The sequence below is a fragment of the Odontesthes bonariensis genome, chromosome 6 (assembly GCF_027942865.1).
Source record: "Odontesthes bonariensis isolate fOdoBon6 chromosome 6, fOdoBon6.hap1, whole genome shotgun sequence".
Taxonomy (NCBI): Eukaryota; Metazoa; Chordata; class Actinopteri; order Atheriniformes; family Atherinopsidae; genus Odontesthes; species Odontesthes bonariensis.
Window position 1 is genome coordinate 4,366,048 of NC_134511.1, and position 22,709 is coordinate 4,388,756.

A 22,709-nucleotide genomic window follows, 5' to 3' on the forward strand; every position below is an offset into this window, starting at 1 on the left:
TGGTCTGGTTTGTGTTTGCAACACAACACAGAAGTCCTGACTGTGGAATTATTTCTTATTGCTACGAGCTATATGCTAAATGAAATAACCTAAATAATTTCTAATATACATTAACATGGCTTTTTGTAAGCTACATGTGGTATCTTTTTGTACCTTTTTGTATTTAAGATTATATATAATAAAATAATACAAATAATATAATATGTTGTTGTGTTGGTGGCGGGGTAAGTCTTTTTTTTTGGAGGGGGGGGGTTAAGGGATGGTTCCCCCAGGGTGTAAATCTAGCCAGGACCGCCTCTGTGTAAACTGTTGACTGTCTTCATTTATACTGGGTTTTTTGCTCTTGAATGAGTTATGTTGCAGGTTTTCGGGCTGTTTGAAATGAACCGCCACCTCACAAACTGTAGCCAAGTAGAATGAGAGACAGTTAAAAGACTCAAGGGCATCGACCTTCACTGCTGAGCGAGGGTCCGTGCGCCCTGGTCTTAGCTGCAGATAACGCAAATGCAAAGTAGCAGTTTGATTGATTTCAGATTCCCGTGCACACTGGAAAAAATCAAAGTCTTACCAGGTATATTTGTCTCATTTCTAGTCAAAATATCTCATTACACTTAATATAAGACACAACTGCCTAACAAGTACTATTTCAGCCAGATATAGGGACTTGTTTGAAGACAATACATCTGGAATATCTTGTTAAATGAAAAAGTCTTGAAAACAAATAGTTTTGAGTCACACATCATATGAAACAAGCTTTTTTTTTTTACATTTGAAGAGGTTTTTAAGCTAATTTCAAGATCACTTTTATCTCAAAAGTCCCAAATATCACATCTTATTTCAAGAAATCTTGACAAGCCGATTTTCACTAGTTCCATTGGCAGATTTATTTTGCTTATTTCAAGCAAAAACGTCTTTTATTTGTTGTTTTTTTACTTATTTTTGGAGGGGCATTTTTTCCCGTGCAGAGCAGAACATGCACTGTGACCGCGCTGTGTGTGTGTCTCTGTTCTAAAGCTTTTTCCGCTCATCTGGATGTGAAGCTGGCTGAAAGGAGTCAGGAAATGTTCCCTCTGCATGGGTGAGGGTCCCATACTTCCCTGTGAGGGGTGAGGCGGAGGCATGGCATGCACACGGCAGCACCGCATTGAGACGGCATTCCATCAGCTCCGTGTATTTCGTCAGTAAAAGATTTGGATTTTCTGCTTGCTGAATACATCAGTAATCCAACTGCACGCTGATCAGATCAGCCTGGCTGAAAACACCAGAATAGATCTTGTATTGTGCGCTGCATAGTGGCGGATTGTCTGTTTTATTGCTTCAGAGTAAAGTGAGCAACAGAACGGCCTTTATCCCATATCTGAGCGCTAAAACATTCTCCAGAGATGCCACGCTGTCTTCTATTGGAGTAAATCAAGAGAATAAAACCCTTGGATTCTATTAATCTACGTCTGCTGACTGACCCTGAGCCAGCAAAGTGTCATGTGAGCTGAGAAGAGACTTGCTGAAGAAACAAATCTGCATTATTTTCAACACCCACAGCGGATCGCACACAGATGGCTGTGGGAATCCAGCTAATGTGCAAACACATTGTTTGTTTTAGCTCGCAGGGTGCGGCCTTCAGTGAACACACGGCTGTGCTGGGACAGATCGCAGCGAACTCTCACCTCCCCGGTGCTCGTCTTCGTCCGTTTTTGAAGCCTTGTAGTACGTGATGCCCCTCACCACGCCGGGCTGGTGCCCCACCACCTTGGCTTTGGCTGTAGGGTCGGGTTTGGCCGCTTTCACGGGTTTAAGGACCTCCTTCTTTGGCTTGACCAGCTTTTCTTTGGGGGGCTTGGGAGGGGGTTTGGCAGCGGGGGTCTTTTTGTTTGGGACTTTTACGCCAGTCTTGGTTTTCTCGTCACGAGTGCCCTGTAAAGACATCAGGTTATATATCAGGCTGGGCAACGATTAACATTTTTAATCTAATTAATCACATGATTTCCCTGATTAATCACGATTAATCCCATTTGTACGCCAAATCCAAAAATGAATCCAAAAGTAGTGTATAGCTTTTAGCATTTAGCTTTATTTTAAACGTGCTGCCATATGAATGAAAGTGCCATAACATTTGTTGTGCAAACACACTTTTAACATTAAGTGATATTTTTGACTGGAACTACTACGCTGAGAAGACAATTCAACTTGGCAGTGTTTACAGATGACTTTGGTTCTGTCGACTCCGCCGTCTGGAAGAACTTTAAAATGAAAATGGCCGAGTAAAAGTTCCGTACCCTTCTCCATGTTTGGTGGATCCGCCGATTACTTTCTTTTCCTGTTCCTCAGCAGAAAGCAACAGACTTTTACAAAATAAAAGCCTGTGAGCAGCAGACTTTTACAAAATAAAAGCCAAAAATAAAAACCCGGTTCGAGTCCCGCATCGGACGGCCCTGTGCTGCACGTTGTTCCCCCTCTCTCTGCCCCCTGCTTCCTGTCTCTCTGAACTTTCCTTTCCATTAAAGGTGGGGTATGAGATCTTGGAAAAACGGTTCCTGCAAGCTATATTTTTGAAAATACACAACCTTGCCTCTCCCTTCAGCCCACCCCTCGAAACTACGCCTTCAAAACACATGAACGAGTCACGAGTCTGTGAACGCGCAGGGGGGAGGGGGGCTGACGGTTGATTGGCGTGTCAGAATCCAATAGAAGTAACTCTTATCATTACTTCTATTGGTCAGACATTTCCTCTTGCTACACCGTCTACAATGGACTAAAATATAAATTTTTTTTCCAAACATTCTATTTTAGTGGGTGCAATGGGGTCGTGAGGAGGTTTTCAGACAATATGATAAAAAATGCTCCAGAAAACATCTCATACCCCACCTTTAAAGGCACAAAAGCCCCCCCAAAAAATAATTGTTTTAATTTGTTTTAAATAAATAAATAAATGAATAAAAACCTGTGTTAATGCGCGATAAAATATTTATCTGCGTTAAATAATAACGACTTAACTCGCCCAGCCCTAATCAGGATACAATGTATTGTGTGTTTTAAATATAAGATGTGACTTTAATTTTAGGTTATTTCAGCCTTTTTCACAAAGTTAATGCACACTGAAGCTGATGAAAATACCTTTTGTGAATCAAATATTTCAAAAGTTTGCCTCAAATTTGCTTTTACAGCTGAATGGAAACACAACCAGAGTCGATTTTCTCTCAGGTCTCTGAGGCTCAAGCACCCAAATGCAATACAGTCATCATCCGCCCCGCCTCGATCTGCTTTGTTATTTCTCCTGGGAGCTTGAGACGGAGCTTAAATCCAAACTGTGTGGACTCTGACCTGTGCTTTGCTCTCAGCGGAGTCTTTCTGCAGCAGCTGCAGGCTGAGGCTGGAGATCTCCTTCTTGATGCTCATCATAATGTTGGAGTAGTTCTCATATCTTTTAAACTGGTTGGTGAGACTCGTCATGCTGTCCCGGACAAATTCATTGTCTCTCGTTAGGTTGGTCTTGATCGTCTGTAAGAAAAACATTAATCACTTAGTCGCTTAATTAACAAATTCATCTTAAATTCATCCAATCATTTACGGTGTTTTTTTCCATACCTCTTCTAACGTGTTCATCTGAGAGACCACCTTGTTGATGTAGGAGTGGACTTTCAACATGTCCATGCTGTAGAGGGTTCCCTCGAGGAGATCCACCATAGATTGGAGCTGTTCATTCAGGCCATAAAAGGAGAGCAGTAGCATCATTCACCGTGTGCTAAACACCGAGCCGACAGCTTTATGTGCAGTAATACATAGAGTGCCGTCCCAAAACCTTCACACTGATTGCCTCTATTGACATAAACAGGCAGTGGAGTGCTCGCAGTTTAAGGTTCGACTGCCTCAAAAATACCTTGGAAGTAAAAGAGAGAGCTATTTTTTTACACAGCTTGACATCTGCAGCAGACAGCTGCTATTCTTTCGCACTTTCTTAAAGGGAAAGGGAAAGGGGGAGAAAATAGGGCCAAGCGATTTTGATGTCTGACTTTTTCCTGGAGAACGATTTTGTGATGCAAATGTATTACTCTTTTGAACGCATATTGTTTTGAGAAGCAAAACGCTTTATTTTTTAAACCCCAGCCAACTAGCCGGGACTACTTTCATCAACACCAAAACGAGGCTGGAACTCTGCTCACAGGACGCAGCAGGAGGTAAGAAGATGTTCAGAAATGATGTTGCTGATATGGGATGTCATACAGCTTCATGTCAAAAGAGACGAACTGTCCCTTTAAGCACGGGGAGGATCAGCTGCTTATCGCTGCAATACCGTGTGAAACTGTGGTGACGCAGAGACGGGACAGAAAAGTGTGAGTGTAAATAAACTGTAATAAACTGTGAGTGTTTATAGTTGCTTTTCCATAAACGTTGGGTTCAAATAAGGAGCCAACAACACTTGTGGGGTTTTGTGGAGAACAATTGGTGGTTTTACCACATGTTTTATTGTTAGGTTGTGTTTAGGTTTAGGGTTTGGATACGGAGCCAAGGAATGCCAACAGCGAATCACCACAGATATTTTCTTTGATCTTGAGCAATTACTTGTCAAAACATTGCTTAAGTTTGGGATAAGTATGGGATGATACCAAACCTGCCTTCAGAGGCAGAGAAACAGGATGTAAGCCAAACATCTTAACATTTATTATTGGAAGCTTGTTTGCAAACCATACTACATACTACATACTACATACTACATACTAGATACTACATACTACATACTTCCATACTGCATACTCATCGATCAGACAGAATGCAGAGCGTTTACCCACAATGCATTTCGCTCCTGCCCGAGCCGAAATCAGCCGGCCTGAAGCTGATTTCCCTTAAGCTCTAAACTCTGTAAACTTTAGCAACATTTGAAACATTTTCAGGTGAGAAAGCAGTCGTTTAGATCCCCAATGTGTTGAAAACTTGACAAAATACCGGCTATTTACAATTTTGTTCCCACGAATTCGGCGCTACTAAAGCTAGCCGCAGTGAGCAACGCACTTCCGGTTATTTTCACAAAATAAAATACGCGTTGCCTTTTATCATAGGGAAAGCCATTACCATACAATTGGTGCTTTTGTTTTGAAAACAGGAAGTGAACCTACCCTCGTTGTAGCTAGCTTGAAACTGCCGTTTTGACAGGAAATGACGATCGGCGACGTCACGTTACGTTGCATCTTGGGTAGTTTGAGTATGAGTCGTAACCTCATGATGCATACCCAACATTTCAGAGAATCTACTCAACTCAACTCAACTCAACTTTATTTATAAAGCCCTTTAAAACAGCCGTGGCTGAAACAAAGTGCTGTACATGAGTATCTAGTGATACTCTTAACATTTATTAATGTATTAATTTATTAAAATTGTAAATAGCCGGTATTTTGTCAGGTTTTCAACACGTTGGGGATCTAAACGGCTACTTTCTCGCCTGAAAATGTTTCAAATGTTGCTAAAGTTTACAGAGTTTAGAGCTTAAGTGAAATTAGCTTCAGTATCTAGAATCTAGTCTGCATCCGGTAACTTCTCGTATACTAAAACTCACATACTAACTCAAAAAGTTAGTATGAGTAGTAGGAGTAGTAGGAGTAGTAGGAGAAGTATGCGGTTTCGAACACAGCCCATAACTTATGGAAGAGCAACAGAGCGACTTTATCAGTCCTACTGGGCAGATATGTAAAAAAAACAACTGATTCCACTATAATAAAATTAGAATCTCCTCACCTTCAGTAACTCGGGGGCCTGTTTCTTCAGCTTCTCCATCTTCCACTCATTCTCACAGGGGTTGAGGGAGGACGGCGGCGCTGTGCACGAGCACTTGCAGTCTGATCCCGAGCTGACCGTCTCCACTGTGTAGAAGTCCTCCACGCGCACGCTGCCGCTCCGCAGCCGGTGGCAGGCGTCCTTGCTCAGAGGGCGCATGATGCACTTACAGCGGCAGTCCGAGCCTTCTGACGTCATCCGAACGGGCTCGGTCTCCCCGAAGATCTGAAGGACAGAAGGGGAATCGTTCCATCGTTTAAATCTCAACATATCTTGTTTTTGCACTGGAAAAAATGCCCCTACAAAAATAAGTAAGAAAAACAACAAATAAAAGACGTTTTTGCTTGAAATAAGCAAAAAAAATCTGCCAATGGAACTAGTGAAAATCGGCTTGTCAAGATTTCTTGAAATAAGATGTGATATTTAGGACTTTTGAGATAAAAGTGATCTTGAAATTAGCTTAAAAACCTCTTCAAGTGAAAAAAAAGCTTGTTTCATGTGAAATGTGACTCAAAACAAAATGTTTTCAAGACTTTTTCATTTAACAAGATATTCAAGATGTATTGTATTAAAACAAGTCCCTATATCTGGCTGAAATAGCACTTGTTAGGCAGTTGTGTCTTATATTAAGTGTAATGAGATATTTGACTAGAAATGAGACAAATATACTTGGTAAGACTTTGATGTATTTCCAGTGTGGCTTATGAACACTGGAAAAAAATGCCCCTCCAAAAATAAGTAAAAAAACAACAAATAAAAGACGTTTTTGCTTGATATAAGCAGTAAAATCTGCCAATAGAACTAGTGAAAATCGGCTTGTCAAGATTTCTTGAAATAAGATGTGATATTTGGGACTTTTGAGATAAAAGTGATCTTGAAATTAGCTTAAAAACCTCTTCAAATGAAAAAAAAAGCTTGTTTCATATGATATGTGACTCAAAACAATTTGTTTTCAAGACTTTTTCACTTAACAATATATTCCTGATGTATTGTCTTCAAACAAGTCCCTATATCTGGCTGAAATGGTGCTTGTTAGGCAATTGTGTCTTATATTAAGTGTAATGAGATATTTGACTAGAAATGAGACAAATATACCTAGTAATTTAGATTTTTTTTCCAGTGTGCATCCTCTTCTGCAATGTCACGTCGTGTATAACTTTTTGTTTTTTACATATAAAGTACCTTTTGGATGCATTCTTCCCAGCTTGTGAAGCAGGGATATCTGCACCGGATATTTACCCAAATAAACTCTTAAAATGTGGCTGTTACTGGGGGGTACATGTTGATCTGCCTGAATCCTCCCTCCACCAGTGAAACCATTATTTTTCAGTCATCCAAAGCATAGGAAGGAAAGCGATTTCTTTGAAAAATAAACACATGCTTCCCCTCTTTTGAAAGTTAGCTGTTGTGACTCAGAGGAAAGCCTCTGAGAGAACCACCTTTATAAAGTAAGCTTACTTTATAAACAAGAGACAATGCGTGGCAGCATGAGCCAATATTCCACACGTTTCCCATGGGAGATATGCGGGCTAGCATAAGGTGCAGATAGGTCTCACACAGGAATTCAACCAGACAGACTTATTGCATTTTTCATAAACTGTTCAAGCTGTGATGTTGAGCTGGCAAAAAACTCGGTAAATTTCTCCTTCCAGCGTAAATCCATCATGCCTTACTTCACAGGCTTGCTAGCTTCACAGCTAAAAGCGATGATCATGATCCCAGAGTCGGTAACAGGACAGATCAGAGATACAAAAGTTTGATCTTCAACCAAAACAGAGCAATGCAGCAACTAAAGCAGTCTAACTTTACATGAAATAAGAATGAGCTTTGAGCTCACAGAGACAAACAACCACGCACGCTCACCAGGGCCGGCCCAAGCCTTTATGGGGCCTTAAGCAGAATTTCATTTGGGGCCCCGCTACCATCACATCAGCTCCAGATGCCTCATTATTCCATAGGCTACACTGTTATGTGTGTAACGGACCCACAATCATAAGCATTATTTGTAATCATCTTACATTATACAGGTGTCATTCTTGTTTTTAACCTTAAAGGGATAGCAAACTCATAAATATGGTTTAATTAACTTTTACATAAAGAGTGATGTATAAGTATGGCTCATTAATTTAACTATTTGAAAGTAACATCAGCAGGCTGGAGACTGCATTTATAGTAAACACGTTAAATAGTTTAATTTCTTTCAGATGTGCAATGTAATACAAAATAGAATCAAATGACATTCACATTATCTTACAGAAAAATAAAGTTGTAATCAAAATTAAATACTTAAATAAGAAATACAATACTTAAATAATTTTGCCCAACGGTGGCAGCAGCCATTAGGAGGCATAAATTAACCTAGTATTAGTATTTTGTCAAAATTAATTTTTTTTTCTGGTGTAATACAATTTCGTTTAAATTATTCAATGTTATTTTAATTTCATGTATATATTTACTTTTTTATCACAACGTCTCGGTGCTCTCTGGGGCCCCCTGGTGGCGTGGGGGCCCTAAGCGACCGCGTAGTTGGCATATGCCTTGGGCCGGCTCTGACGCTCACACTCACACCAGGGGTCAATTTAGAGTCACCAATTAAAGGGATAGTTCGCCTCTTTTGACATGAAGCTGTATGACATCCCATATCAGCAATATCATTTATGAACATTTTCTTACCCCCTGCTGCGTCCTGTGAGCAGAGTTCCAGCCTCGTTTTGGTGTTGACGAAGGTTTAAAAAATAAAGCGTTTTGCTTCTCAAAACAATATGCGTTCAAAAGAGTAATACATTTGCATCACAAAATCGTTCTCCAGGAAAAAGTCAGACCTCACAATCCCTTGGCCCTATTTTCTCTCCCTACTCAAAAAAACAATCACAATCCAGTCAAATCATATTCATTAAATTCCAAATTAATCCAATTCGCACATACAGAGACAATTTTAAAGAAGTAGCCTAGCTAAGGAAACCAACAGATTGCACTGAAACTTCTCTCTGATCCAATCTCCCGTCCTGAGCGTGCACGAGGCGACCGTGGAGAGAAAAAACTCCATCAGAACCAGAACCAGGAAGGGTAGTTGCAACAGAGCTATTAACAGTCCAACTGACATCTTAAGCCCCTAGACAAGCTTTGTCCCAGGGAAAAACAATATAAATAAATAATTAAAATAAAATAAAATTATGATTTCAGGTCAGAGAATATAAACTGGTGACTGTCATCATGATTTGGTAAGAAAGCAGTTTCCACAAAAGGCCCAAAGGTGGGCAGATAATCTCCAAAATGTCAAAAAATCCAGAAGAAAATCCCTAAAAAGTTTCATAAACGGGGTTTCGCATGTATCTCCTTTAACTGTAGATCAATTCAGGGAATCTGGAGGAATTCAGTGTGGAAAAGGGCAAAGCTATCCATCCTTTATCCATATCCAGTCCACAAAAAGGCACTGCATCAACAGCCGTCATTCTTCACTGGCTGTTATAACCACAAGCACAATGGATCGCTGTGGGAAACCTTTGTCAAGCAATACAATACAGAGTTACATTCACAAATGCCAATTCAAGCTACCCTCTCCAAAAAAGAAGCCATCCAGACCATTATCAGCAGCAAGTCCCTGCAGCCGGTCTCTTTGACCGTATGGGGTTGGATCAGCGTTTTCACCCTGTACGGTTCCACAGTTACTGTAAACGCTTCGTTACTTATGCTCCTAAATGCTCGGACATCTTTTAACTAGGGCTGGGCAACGATTAAAATGTTTAATCTAATTAATCACATGATTTTCCTGATTAATCACGATTAATCGCATTTGTTCGCAAAATCCAAAAATGAATCCAAAAGTAGTGTATAGCTTTTAGCATTTAGTTTTATTGTAAATGTGCTGCCATATGAATGAAAGTGCCATAACATTTGTTGTGCAAACACACTTTTAACATCAGCATCTTTCTGTAGTTTTTATGTAGAAGCCTCGCTCCACTGTCTGTTTCCTTGAATGACTTGCTGCTATCAGTTGTGTGTTTTGCCTTTAAGTGATATTTTAGACTGGAACTACTACGCTGAGAAGACAATTCAACTTGGCAGTGTTTACAGATGACTTTGGTTCTGTCGACTCCGCCGTCTGGAAGAACTTTAAAATGAAAATGGCCGAGTAAAAGTTCCGTACCCTTCTCCATGTTTGGTGGATCCGCCGATTACTTTCTTTTCCGGTTCCGCAGCAGACAGCAACAGACTTTTACAAAATAAAAGCCTGTGAGCAACAGACTTTTACAATAATGAAATAAATAATAAAACAGGGGTGGTCCGTGGGTTGAGCAGGCGCCCCATGTACAGAGGCTATAGTCCTCGCTGCAGCCGGCCCTGGTTCAAGTCCCGCATCGGACGGCCCTGTGCTGCATGTTTTTCCCCCTCTCTCTGCCCCCTGCTTCCTGTCTCTCTGAACTTTCCTATCCATGAAAGGCACAAAAGCCCCCAAAAAAACTGCATAAATGCGCGACAAAATATTTAACGAGCTAACGTGATAATAACGAGTTAACTCGCCTAGCCCTACTTTTAGACTACGGCTACACGAAAACGAAACAAGGGTTTTTTTGAAAACGGTTACGAAAATTATTGCGACCACACAGGAAAGCTTATGTGTCCACATGGAAACGCGACGCTTGCTGAAAACGATGCAGTACACACGAAACACCTCTAGGTGCGCTGTAAGCCACCCCCACCGGTTACACCAGAACAATAGAAGAAGCAATGCGCATGCGTGTACGCCCCTACTTCTACCAGCGCGAAGCTCACGTTGTTCCTTCAACAACGCCGCTGTAGTTAGCAGTTTCTGCAGCAGTGTCTGCTATCAATGTTGTGGGGTCCATGATGATCGCTGTCTGTCCTTGTCGTGTTGTCTTCTTCTTCCGGATTTTGAATGGAAGCCGCTTTTTGTTCTGGTCACTGACGTATGTGTATACGTCACTGGCGTTGGTCACGTGGCTGTGACGCAGATGTAAACAAATCCGTTTTCGCTGTAACAATGGAAACAAAACGACGCCGTTCTCAGATCTTCCCACTCTGGAACACGTTCTCCAAAAGTATCGTTTTGGGGTAGTGGGAACGCCGGCTCCGTGTGGCCGCGACAGCCAAACGATAAGCAAACGTATCGGTTATAGTGAAAAACGTTTTCGTGTAGCCGTAGCCTTAATTGCTGTGAGACAGAATGTCAGCATTACAAAGTGGTAAAAGCTGAACCATCTAAAGCTTTTCTTTTTTAGCATATCTCAAGTTCTTTCTGTCTGCAGTGGAGTAAAACTTAGATCACGCAGATGTCATATCGAGCATAATAGTAAGCATCAGACGTGGGAATGTTAGAGCTGATGTTGTACTATTTGATTGGTTTCCATAGTTACAATTTTTACACAGTTTTGGATGTCTTTGGGCAGTACAGCTGCAGGCTTAGTGAAAGTAAGGGGGGGGGTTTGGGTTGTTGGTGGGGGCTCATTAGTGAAGGAATGCGGGTCGAGTGATGGTGGAGGGTGGAGGGCGGGGTGTGAGCTTTCCCTTCCATTACAGCAGACTTACTTGGAGGGGGTCTGATGTGGGGCAGGACTCTGACCCATGTCAAGTGAAAAGGCAGCAGGATGACAAACGCTACAGCCACATGAAAACAACGTGGATTAGCAGATTAAACTCCTACATATGAGCCCGAGGCAGACAACTGTGCATCAGCTCGGGCTGCTTTCAGGTGGAGAAGTCGGAGAAGTCATTACCTCACTGGCTTTTCTGCAGGACGTGAGATCTGCACTGGAAAAAGTGCCCCTCCAAAATTAAGTAAAAAAACCAACAAATAAAAGACGTTTTTGCTTGAAATAAGCAAAATAAATCTGCCAATGGAACTAGTGAAAATCAGCTTGTCCAGATTTCTTGAAATAAGATGTGATATTTGGGACTTTTGAGTTAAAAGTGATCTTGAAATTAGCTTAAAAACCTCTTCAAATGTCAAAAAAAGCTTGTTTCACATGAAATCCGACTCAAAACAATTTGTTTTCAAGACTCTTTCACTTAATAAGATATTCAAAAGATGTATTGTATTAAAACAAGTCCCTATATCTGGCTGAAATGGTACTTGTTAGGCAGTTGTGTCTTATATTAAGTGTACTGAGATACTCAATGAGACAAATATACTTGGTAAGATTTAGATTTTTCCAGTCTGGCAGCAGCTTATCGTGCAAAATCTGAAACCCTTTGCCAGTCAGAGCAGCTGCTTCCTTCTCCTGTCAAATCCTATGTGCTGGTATGCATTACTAACTGCTCTGCATCTCATGCTACACTGACTTACCAGCATGAGAACAGGTAACACAATTAAGACTGGCAACAATTAACCATACAGAGCGCTTAACGCATGCTTTGAGTTTTGACCTTCTCGAGTGCGGTCAAGTTTCGGGTCAAAAAGAACACGGCTAAAATGTGAACTCATGTCTGCACAATGGGAGGAAGAGAGCCTGCCCGCCAGCTGCAGGGAGCTCTATTAGATCAGCCACAGCGGCCTTTAGCAGCTAACCTGCCTTGGCAGCGGTGAAGTCGAACCCCAGTTGTGCTCCGGATTGTTAAAAACACAATGTGTGTTACATAAAAGGCTTTAGCTGCAGCATTTAAATCAGTGTTTTGGTAGCGCTAGCCCGTTTGTATCTGCAGCCGTGTCCATGAAAAACAAGGATATCCTCCCTTTTCAGCGCCGTGCCAGCTGGTAATGAGGGCGACAACTGCTAGCAAAGAAAGCAAGTATGTTCAGCTGCATGTTCCAGCCTCTCCTACAACAAAAGCATTAGTTCTGTCATGAGCTGTAGCTATTTCTCTGTTCTCTATTCTTTAAAGGGATAGTTCGCCTCTTTTGACATGAAGCTGTATGACATCCCATATCAGCAACATCATTTATGAACATCTTCTTACCCCCTGCTGCGTCCTGTGAGCCGAGTTCCAGCCTCGTTTTGGTGTTGACGAAGGTAGTCCGGCTAGTTGGCTGGGGTTTAAAAAATAAAGCGTTTTGCTTCTCAAAACAATATGCGTTCAAAAGAGTAATACATTTGCATTACAAAATCTTACTCCAGGAAAAAGTCAGACATCACAATCGCTTGGCCCTATTTTCTCTCCCTTCGTATCACTGCCTGCTGTGCAGACCGAGCAGACCGAGCAGTCCCCTGCTTCTGAGCAGCAAACACCGTAACAAACGCGGCTGTCGGCAGGCGGCAGCAGGCAGTGATACGAAGGGAGAGAAAATAGCGCCAAGCGATTGTGAGGTTTGACTTTTTCCTGGAGAACGATTTTGTGATGCAAATGTAACCGTTGTCTGTGTTGTGTTGCGTTTTTAGAAGAAGGACCGACACTCTTTTAGCTTCAGGACTGGACTTTTATTGCCTGAATAACATATGGAAACCGACTGGTCAGCACTCGTTCGGCACAGCTTCATGAGAGAAAGTTAGCAAGTTTAGCTTAGCCTTCGAGCCAAGATCGCTAACAAACATTATGTTAACATTACAAAATAAAAACACATTTAGTCAAATGCAATGCTGTCGCCACCTTACTGAGCATGATATATAATAATAATCCTGCTAACTGTGTTATTACATCACATACAGTTTCAGTATAACGCTGTGTTTTGGGTAACAAACCTACCATCGGCTCTGTCCTCGTGTACTGGCACTGCGCCTACATCACAGCCCATATTTACGTGCTGAGGAGAGCCCTGCCGACCAGTGAGCGTCCATGATACACGAATAAAGGTAAATATTATTGGCAGTCACTGGGGAAGTGGAATCAACAGCCAATATTGTTTTGAGAAGCAAAACGTTTTATTTTTTAAACCCCAGCCAACTAGCCGGACTACCTTCATCAACACCAAAACGAGGCTGGAACTCGGCTCACAGGACGCAGCAGGGGGTAAGAAGATGTTCATAAATGATGTTGCTGATTTGGGATGTCATACAGCTTCATGTCAAAAGAGGCGAACTGTCCCTTTAAGCATCTCCCCACAAATATACCAAACAGTCTACTCCGTCTGCAACCCATCAAGCTTCTGACTTTAACGGATGTTCCAGGTTTAGTATGTGCACATTCCAGTCTAAAGAGTCCACCTGATTTCTAATCGAATCAACAGTGCTTGTGATAAAGAGTCATACTATAAAGATCAGCTTGGTACAAAGGAGGAATTTTAATATAGAGTCTGGAGATAAACCGTGAGGTCAGTGATTCAGACTAAAAAACAACCTGGAATTAGCACGGGGATGTTAATTAGCAGAACACAAAGTGCATCAGGCACTCGCTGCTTTTGGGGGTACACATCTACATTCCTCCTGGGTCTGTTTACGTCTGCGGACGCCCTTTGAAGCGTTCAGCATCTACATCACATCACAGCACACACGCTGCTTAAACACCGACACATCCTGACCTTTAACTTTTATTCTACTGACTTTATAAATAACAGATATGAAGGTTTCCATTAAGTCACACTGGAAAAAATGCCCCTCCAAAAATAAGTAAAAAACAGCAAATAAAAGAAGTTTTTGCTTGAAATAAGCAAACAAATCTGCCAATGGAACTAGTGAAAATCGGCTTGTCAAGATTTCTTGAAATAAGATGTGATATTTAGGACTTTTGAGATAAAAGTGATCTTGAAATCAGCTTAAAAACCTCTTCAAATGAAAAAAAAAGCTTGTTTCATATGATATGTGACTCAAAACAATTTGTTTTCAAGACTTTTTCATTTAACAAGATATTCCAGATGTATCGTCGTCAAACAAGTCCCTATATCTGGCTGAAATAGTACTTGTTAGGCAATTGTGTCTTATATTAAGTGTAATGAGATATTTTGGCAAGAAATGAGACAAATATACTTGGTAAATTTGTTTCCAGTGCACATTAACAAACTTGTAATACATTTTTAAAGGTTTTTTCCCTCCAACAAAATAAATGGAATGGAATCAAGCTGTCAGTATGGCTCCCTAATAAAGTCCACACACTATAATAATTCATTCATGAGCACAAGAGACACTTCCCTAATTGTTAGTGTGTGTTTGCTGACTCAAACACGAGTGGAATGGCCGATGCTGCCAATGCCTTTTCTCCAGATGATTTTCTTAAAACAGATGTTTACTCAATCTGCTAAATGGCTTCAGAGCTTCTCACTGCTGTACTCTATAATGTCCCTTCAAGGATAAATAATGTATTAGATCTGTTTATAATCTCTGTCTGTCAGTAATACAGTGTAGAGCAGAGAGGGCTTGTGGCTCCGCTCCTCCCTGCCAAGCAGTCTGAAGAGGACGAGCTAACAGATTCAAACAAAAAAACAAAAGAAAATACACTGGAAAAAATGCCCCTCCAAAAATAAGTAAGAAAACCAGCAAATACAAGACGTTTTTGCTTGAAATAAGCAAAAAAATCTGCCAATGGAACTAGTGAAAATCGGCTTTGTCAAGATTTCTTGAAATAAAATGTGATATTTAGGACTTTTGAGATAAAAGTGATTTTGAAATTAGCTTAAAAACCTCTTCAAATGTAAAAAAAAAAGCTTGTTTCATATGATATGTGACTCAAAACAATTTGTTTTCAAGACTTTTTCACTTAAAAAGATATTCCAGATGTATTGTCTTCAAACAAGTCCCTATATCTGGCTGAAATGGTGCTTGTTAGGCAGTTGTGTCTTATATTAAGTGTAATGAGATACTCAATGAGACAAATATACTTGGTAAGATTTAGATTTTTTCCTGTGTAAAGAGCGCTCTGCTTTTCGGCCTTCAGGTTATGTTTCATTGTGCCACACCCGGCTGTTTTCTAAGCTTGCACCTACGGGTTAAAGCTGAGCAGATTCAGAGAAACTTTCCTGCAGAGACGTCGCACACAGTGTCTGTCCTTCCGGAGCAGAACCGTTTGGACGTAATGTGGTTTTACAGGGAATTATTTCTTGGTCCAGCGCACTCGCTTCCTGGAGGTTTTTTTTTCTGTCTTTGGAAGTCTGCAGGCAACAGATGAGACTGAAATAAATCACTGCACCTGACCTCAAAAAGTCCCAAATACCACTAAAAAAACAATAAACTGACTTTCAGTCTGTATTTTTGTTAATCTAGAACACTTCAAGACATATTTCCAGCAAACATTTTCCCCCGTAAAGTAAGGTAAAGACTGTTAGATTCAATGGTTAAAGGGATAGTTTGCCCCTTTTGACATGAAGCTGTATGACCTCCCATATTAGCAACATCATTTATGAACATTTTCTTACCCTGCAATCACTGCACCTGACCTCAAAAAAGTCCCAAACTCCACTAAAAAACAATAAACTGACTGTAGGAGCTATTTGTAAAGTTAGTTTTTGTTTTTTGGTTCTAGTTGTAAATTGAATTTGCTAATTATGAGTAACTTTATTTGATTAATTTCAGTGCTTTATTTAGATTAGATTCTTTTTTGCTAATACTCTTTGTTAGTTATTTGTTTAGAATATTTTTGGTAATTGGGTCACACTGGGCACCTGGAGTCCCAGCATGCACCTGGGTGGGCCAATGGTTTTTTTTACCAGGGAAAAGGAGAGAGCAGCAGGTTTTCTTTGTTCTTTTGTTTGTTTTATTGTTTTGAAATAAATCATCAGAAAACACAAGAATTCATCTTGGACATTCATCTTCTTTTGCCTGCGTTAAACCACATCTCCCATGGTGCATCATTGGCCTTTTGATTTGGTTTGGTTTAAGTTTAATTTGTTTTTTATGGACAAATGGCCACTACACTGACCGTCAGTCTTTTTTTTTTTATTCTAGAACACTTCAAGACATATTTCCAGCAAACATTTTCCATAAAGTAAGGTAAAGACTGTTACACTGGAAAACAATCTAAGTCTTACCAAGTATATTTGTCTCATTTCTAGTCAAAATATCTCATTACACTTAATATAAGACACAACTGCCTAACAAGTACCATTTCAGCCAGATATAGGGACTTGTTTGAAGACAATACATCTGGAATATCTTGTTAAATGAAAAAGTCTTGAAAACAAATTGTTTTGAGTCACATATCATATGAAACAAGCCTTTTTTTAGACATTTGAAGAGGTTTTTAAGCTAATTTCAAGATCACTTTTATCTCAAAAGTCCTAAATATCACATCTTATTTCAAGAAATCTTGACAAGCCGATTTTCACTAGTTCCATTGGCAGATTTTTTGCTTATTTCAAGCAAAAATGTCTTGTATTTGCTGTTTTTTTACTTATTTTTGGAGGAGCATTTTTTCCAGTGTAGATTTAATGATTAAAAAGAGATTAAAAACACTATCTTACTTAGTGGTGCCAAATGGGACATGACCTGGGGTCTGCAGCCAGATATTTGGTGCAAAAACATAACATAACGTGATGCCTGCTGAGACAAACGGGGTGAAACTACCACAGGAGATAGAGTGGTAATGTTTTATTTGGAAGGTTGCTGGTTTGATCCCCAACATCCTCAGTCTACATATCACAGTACCCTTGGGATAGATTCTTTAATCCCAATGTACTCCTTGCCTGTCAGCTGCTTCGGATCGATGGTCTCAACTTAAATGTGTAAACAAGTATCTTGATGTGGTCCTGTAGATGAGCCTGGGCGGTTTCTCTGAGGTCAAAGGGAGGTTCTTTTCTAAGTAAAGCACTCTGAATAGAAATGGATTCACATGTGGATACTGGAAATAACGTTGGAATGCAAGCAGGGTTGTGCTGTAATGATTGCATCATTTGCTACGGTTGGGGGGGGGGGGAGGGGGTAACAGCAGATTTCCACTGCCTCGGGGTCAAAGATGATAAAAGTCTTCCTCAGCTCTGTCAGCCAGCAGCTATGTTTTAACCACAAACACAAACTCTCTGCACCCTGACTCTTCGTCAAGCCCCATGTGACACCCCCAATTAAGTCAAGTCTTGTTGGCATAACCCGCTATGACAAAATATCATCCGATCACAGCCCCCCCTCCCCGAGCACCCGCGGGTGCATCGATGGCCGCCGCCTGCCATTGACTGAGGCTGTGTTCGAAACCGCATACTTCTCCTACTACTCCTACTACTCATACTAACTTTTACTTTAACTTTTTAAGTTCCCGGATGCATACTAGATTCTCCGAAATGTTGGGTATGCATCATGAGGTTACTACTCATACTCAAACTACCCAAGATGCAACATAACGTGACGTCGCCGATCGTCATTTCCTGTCAAAACGGCAGTTTCAAGCTAGCTACAACGAGGGTAGGTTCACTTCCTGTTTCCAAAACAAAAGCACCAATTGTATGGTAATGGCTTTCCCTATGATAAAAGGCAACGGGTATTTTATTTTGTGAAAATAACCGGAAGTGCGTTGCTCACTGCGGCTAGCTTTAGTAGCACCGAATTCAATGGGAACAAAATTGTAAATAGCCGGTATTTTGTCAGGTTTTCAACACGTTGGGGATCTAAACGACTACTTTCTCGCCAGAAAATGTTTCAAATGTTGCTAAAGTTTACAGAGTTTAGAGCTTAAGAGAAATCAGCTTCAGGCCGGCTGATTTTGGCTCGGGCAGGAGCGAAATGCATTGTGGGTAAACGCTCTGCATACTGTCCGATCGATCAGTATGCAGTATGGAAGTATGTAGTATGTAGTATGTAGTATGCAGTATGCAGTATGTAGTATGCAGTATGGAAGTATGCAGTATGTAGTATGCAGTATGCAGTATGCAGTATGTAGTATGTAGTATGCAGTATGCAGTATGTAGTATGTAGTATGCAGTATGCAGTATGTAGTATGCAGTATGGAAGTATGTAGTATGTAGTATGCGGTTCGGAACACAGCCTGAGTCTCCCCGCCTGTTGCCTCCTTTCTCTTGCACCTCAGCTGACCTGGTGCTGATTGTCCCACTGTTTGCACACAACCAACACACTAAGCATGTGCAAATGTTGGTTTCCACGCCGCCCTCTCGTGCCCTTTATGCCCTCATCTGAGAAGGCTTTGTCTCTCTCATTAATGCCACCACCGCCATCAGTCTGGCTGCAGTCTGCACGGGACTGAAAGCGTGTCGTCGCTGCTGCACCATGAGCTCCATGACCTGATAGTGGTGGAAACAGGTCAAAGAAAGCCAAAGAAACGGGTCGCTATGCAAGCTATTTGAAGACCATCAACTACCTTTTAACATTCTTTGTTAATCCCAATGGGAAATCTCAATGCTGCTGTATTTTCCTTATTTTTTATTAGTAATCAGTCAGAAACATCAACAGAATTAAAGGTTTCCGCTCCCAAACAGACCAGGAGAAACTCATCCATGCATTCATCTCCAGCAGACTCCATCACTGCAACGCTCTTTTAACTGGACTTCCCAAAAAGAGCATTAAACATCTGCAGCTCATCCAGAACGCTGCTGCTGGAGTTTTAACCCGGACTAAGAGATCTGAACACATCACAGCAGCTTTAAAATCTTTACTCTGGCTTCCAGTCAGTCACAGAATAGATTTTAAAAGCCTGCTGATGGTTTACAAACTGTGATCTGTTCAGAGAATATAAAGCCAGCAGAGCTCTTAGATCCAAGGACTCAGGTCAGCTGGTCCAGTCCAGAGTCCAGACTAAACATGGAGAAGCAGCATTTAGCTGTTATGCTGCAAACAAGTGGAACAAACTGCCAGTGGAGATTAAACTTTCACCAAATGGAGACATTTTTAAATCCAGGTTAAAAACATTTATTTTCTCATGTGTCTATGCATTAAATCTGCACGCTATCTTTGAATTTATCTGGACTGTTGCTTGTTTTTAATCATTTAAATAATTTTATTTGTTTCTCTTTATATTCTTTTATGTATTTTTAATGCTTCTTCCACTCCCTGCTGCAATGCTTTTATTTTATGTGAAGCACTTTGAATTGTTTTGTACATGAAATGTGCTACAAATAAATCTGATTTGATAAGCTTTTGAGGTAAGTTTTAACATGCATGATAAGTTTTTGCATATTTTGGGGGGGGGTGGAGTCGCAGAAATGGAAGAGACTAATAAATAACCCTGAAAATGATTTATTTCCTTAAGAGAAACAAATCATTTCTGGGGGTGTTGTCTTTGGAAAAATGGCAAAATCTTGCACTGAAGCAAGTGAAACAAAATAAGTTTTTGGACAAGTTCACTCTTGAGCAAACAGTGAGTAAATATCTGCACACTGAGCACAAGCTGATAAGGTCTAAATCCAAGTTAAAAATGACAGCACCAACTTTTTAAGAAGTAAGAATGTTTACTTCTTAAATGTTTGATTTGCTCCAGATATCCAACTAACAGCATAACAAGCACGTAAAGCGTCATTTCCACAGACCGTCTCAGGAGAACACTGACTTTTAGCAGCAAACATGCTCCCGCTGTTTGGGACAAAGAGACACAATCGCACCCCGTTGGAGAGTCTGAACATGGGACGCAACATTTACTTTTACTTGCAACAGTTTTTCTGGAACACGTTCCAATTAAAATAGTGAAAGGCCAACTATGAGTAATCGCTTCTGTCTGCATGCGTTTCTCAGCGGCAGTCAGTTTCTGCTCTGCTGCGTCTATCCTCCCACTACTCACTCACACTTCAAAAGAAAAGGAAAAAAACTTAGTTAAAACCAGATTATCAGCAGGACCACCTTCTTAAAAAAGGGACGGCTTGTCAGTTAAAGTACATTTGTTTGGACTTTATTTGCTTTAAAAAAATGGGTAAAAATCCCAACTTCTAATAAATCAAGAATAATTTGTGAATATTTGTTTTTTATTAAATGTGCAGTGTTATGCAATAAATATAGCAGCTGAAGAACAGGCCGCGAGTGCAAGAGCAACAAAGCCCGGGTCAACCCGTCAGGGGTGCACCCTGGCACATGTTCGGTGGCATCTGGGACACTTACAGTCTCACCGGGACCCTGAAAAGGATGCAGCACATATATAAAATGGACAGATGGATGGATTTTAAGCTCACTTGAGCAAAAAAATATATTAATATATTGTTTTCATAATCAGTAGGAACAGAGAGTGCAGCAGTTGCTCTGCAAAGATGAGCTAATTAGCATTTAGCAGCACTAGTCTATCTGATGGGGGCCATATTTACTTGTTCATGTAGTCATGTACATGAAATTAAAAAAACAGCACTGTTTTGTACTGTCTTTAGATTCAGGTGGTGCATTTTATGTGTCTGTACCACATTTGGTTAGTCAGATGTTGGAGAACCAGAGTTTAAGCTAACAGTTAGCTTCGGCTAATGGCATTTTACCAGCTAGCGGTTTACTAGCTAGTGTTCTTTTAGAGATTGACGATTACCGAGCGATTTGCCGTTACATATTAGAAGTGCCCCTTTATTGTCCACTTTTAAAACTCATCTTAAGACACATTTTTTTTTATTCTTTGGCTTTTAACACATGTTGAGACTTTTGCTTTTACTTCTGTTATCGTGTTTTATTGTTTCTGTTGTCTTTTCCATATTTTGCGTGTTTATTGATTTTCATCTGTACAGAACTTTGTCGCAGCTACTGTTGTTTTAAAGTGCTTTATAAATAAAGAAGTAGGAAATAATCAGTAGGAACAGAGAATGCAGCAGTTGCTCTGCAAAGATGAGCTAATTAGCATTTAGCAGCACTAGTTTATCTCATGTAATATTTACCTTGTTCATGTCGTCATGTACATGAAATCTGTTGAAATCAATCAAAAAACAGCACTGTTTTGTACTATATTTAGATTCAAGTGGTGGATTTTATGTGTCTATACCACATTTAGTTGGTCAGATGTTGGAGAACCAGAGTTTAAGCTAACAGTTAGCTTCAGCTAATGGCATTTTACCAGCTAGCGGTTTACTAGCTAGTGTTCTTTCAGAGATTGTAACGTGTTTTGGCAGAATATTACAAGAACCTGCAATATGTGATATTGCTGAATACTACGATGACGATATAACGTGATATATATATATAAAAAAAAGGCTCCAATATATGGTGCTAATCTCAGGTGGATTAACGAGGGCTGTGTGCCACCTCCACACTTGTGCAACATGCACAAAAGTTTATTACGTCTATAATCGTCTTATTTCAAGTCAAAATGTCTTTGCAGTAATTATTTGGTGCATGCTGATATCGCCATGACAATAAATTCTTTATATATTGTTGAGCCCTGCATGTAAGTATTACAACATTTATATATTTACGAGAAATTTATGAGAAATTTGTAGCATTATGTGATGTGAAAACCCCTCATATGGAACCCTGTTTCCGCACAGCTTTGAGGATTACAGATGTCTCCGTGTCATCTCTACAGATGAGCCCTGGAGTGGAAAGCTGCTATGCCAAGAGCTCTGTCCCCTCTGCTAAAGCCTCATTAAACATAGAAATAGAAATAGAAACATACTTTATTCATCTAATTCACTAATTCTAATTCAAATTAGTCAAGTAGCTCAAAAAATTATTAATATTTACAATGTATTTTAACAACAACAATAATAATACCAATTTTAATAAAAATACTACTACTAACTAATAATAATAATAATAAATGACTAAATAAAAAATAATAATAATAAAATAAAATTAAAAAAATCAATTTACAATGATTGTATATTAACAACAACAATAATAATACAATTTTAATAAAAAATACTACTACTAACTAATAATAATAATAAATAAGTAAATAAAAAAATAATAATAATAAAAATTGAAAAAAATCAATTTACAATGATTGTATATTAACAACAATAATAATACCAATTCTAATAAAAAATAATCCTACTAACTAATAATAATAAATGACTAAATTCAAATATTTAAAATTTTTAAAATTTATAAATAAAAAAATAATAATAAATAAATAAATTTACAATGATTGTATATTAACAACAACAATAATAATACCAATTTTGATAAAAATACTACTACTAACTAATGATAATGATAATAATAAATGACTAAATAAATAAATAAATAAAATTAAAAATAAGTAAATAAATCAATTTGAGAAGATCT

General features: G+C 39.7%; 1 protein-coding gene across 1 annotated transcript in view; it reads right to left on the reverse strand.

The window, feature by feature from the left end:
- olfml2a (olfactomedin-like 2A) overlaps positions 1-22,709 on the reverse strand; it is a 35,768-nt gene that overhangs the window by 11,514 nt on the left and 1,545 nt on the right. The window contains exons 2-5 of the mRNA XM_075467145.1: positions 5,725-5,988; positions 3,583-3,690; positions 3,319-3,495; positions 1,665-1,911 (exon numbers count right to left, since the gene is read on the reverse strand). Of these exons, the coding sequence (XP_075323260.1) occupies positions 1,665-1,911; positions 3,319-3,495; positions 3,583-3,690; positions 5,725-5,988 (796 nt within the window). The remainder of the gene's footprint in view (positions 1-1,664; positions 1,912-3,318; positions 3,496-3,582; positions 3,691-5,724; positions 5,989-22,709) is intronic.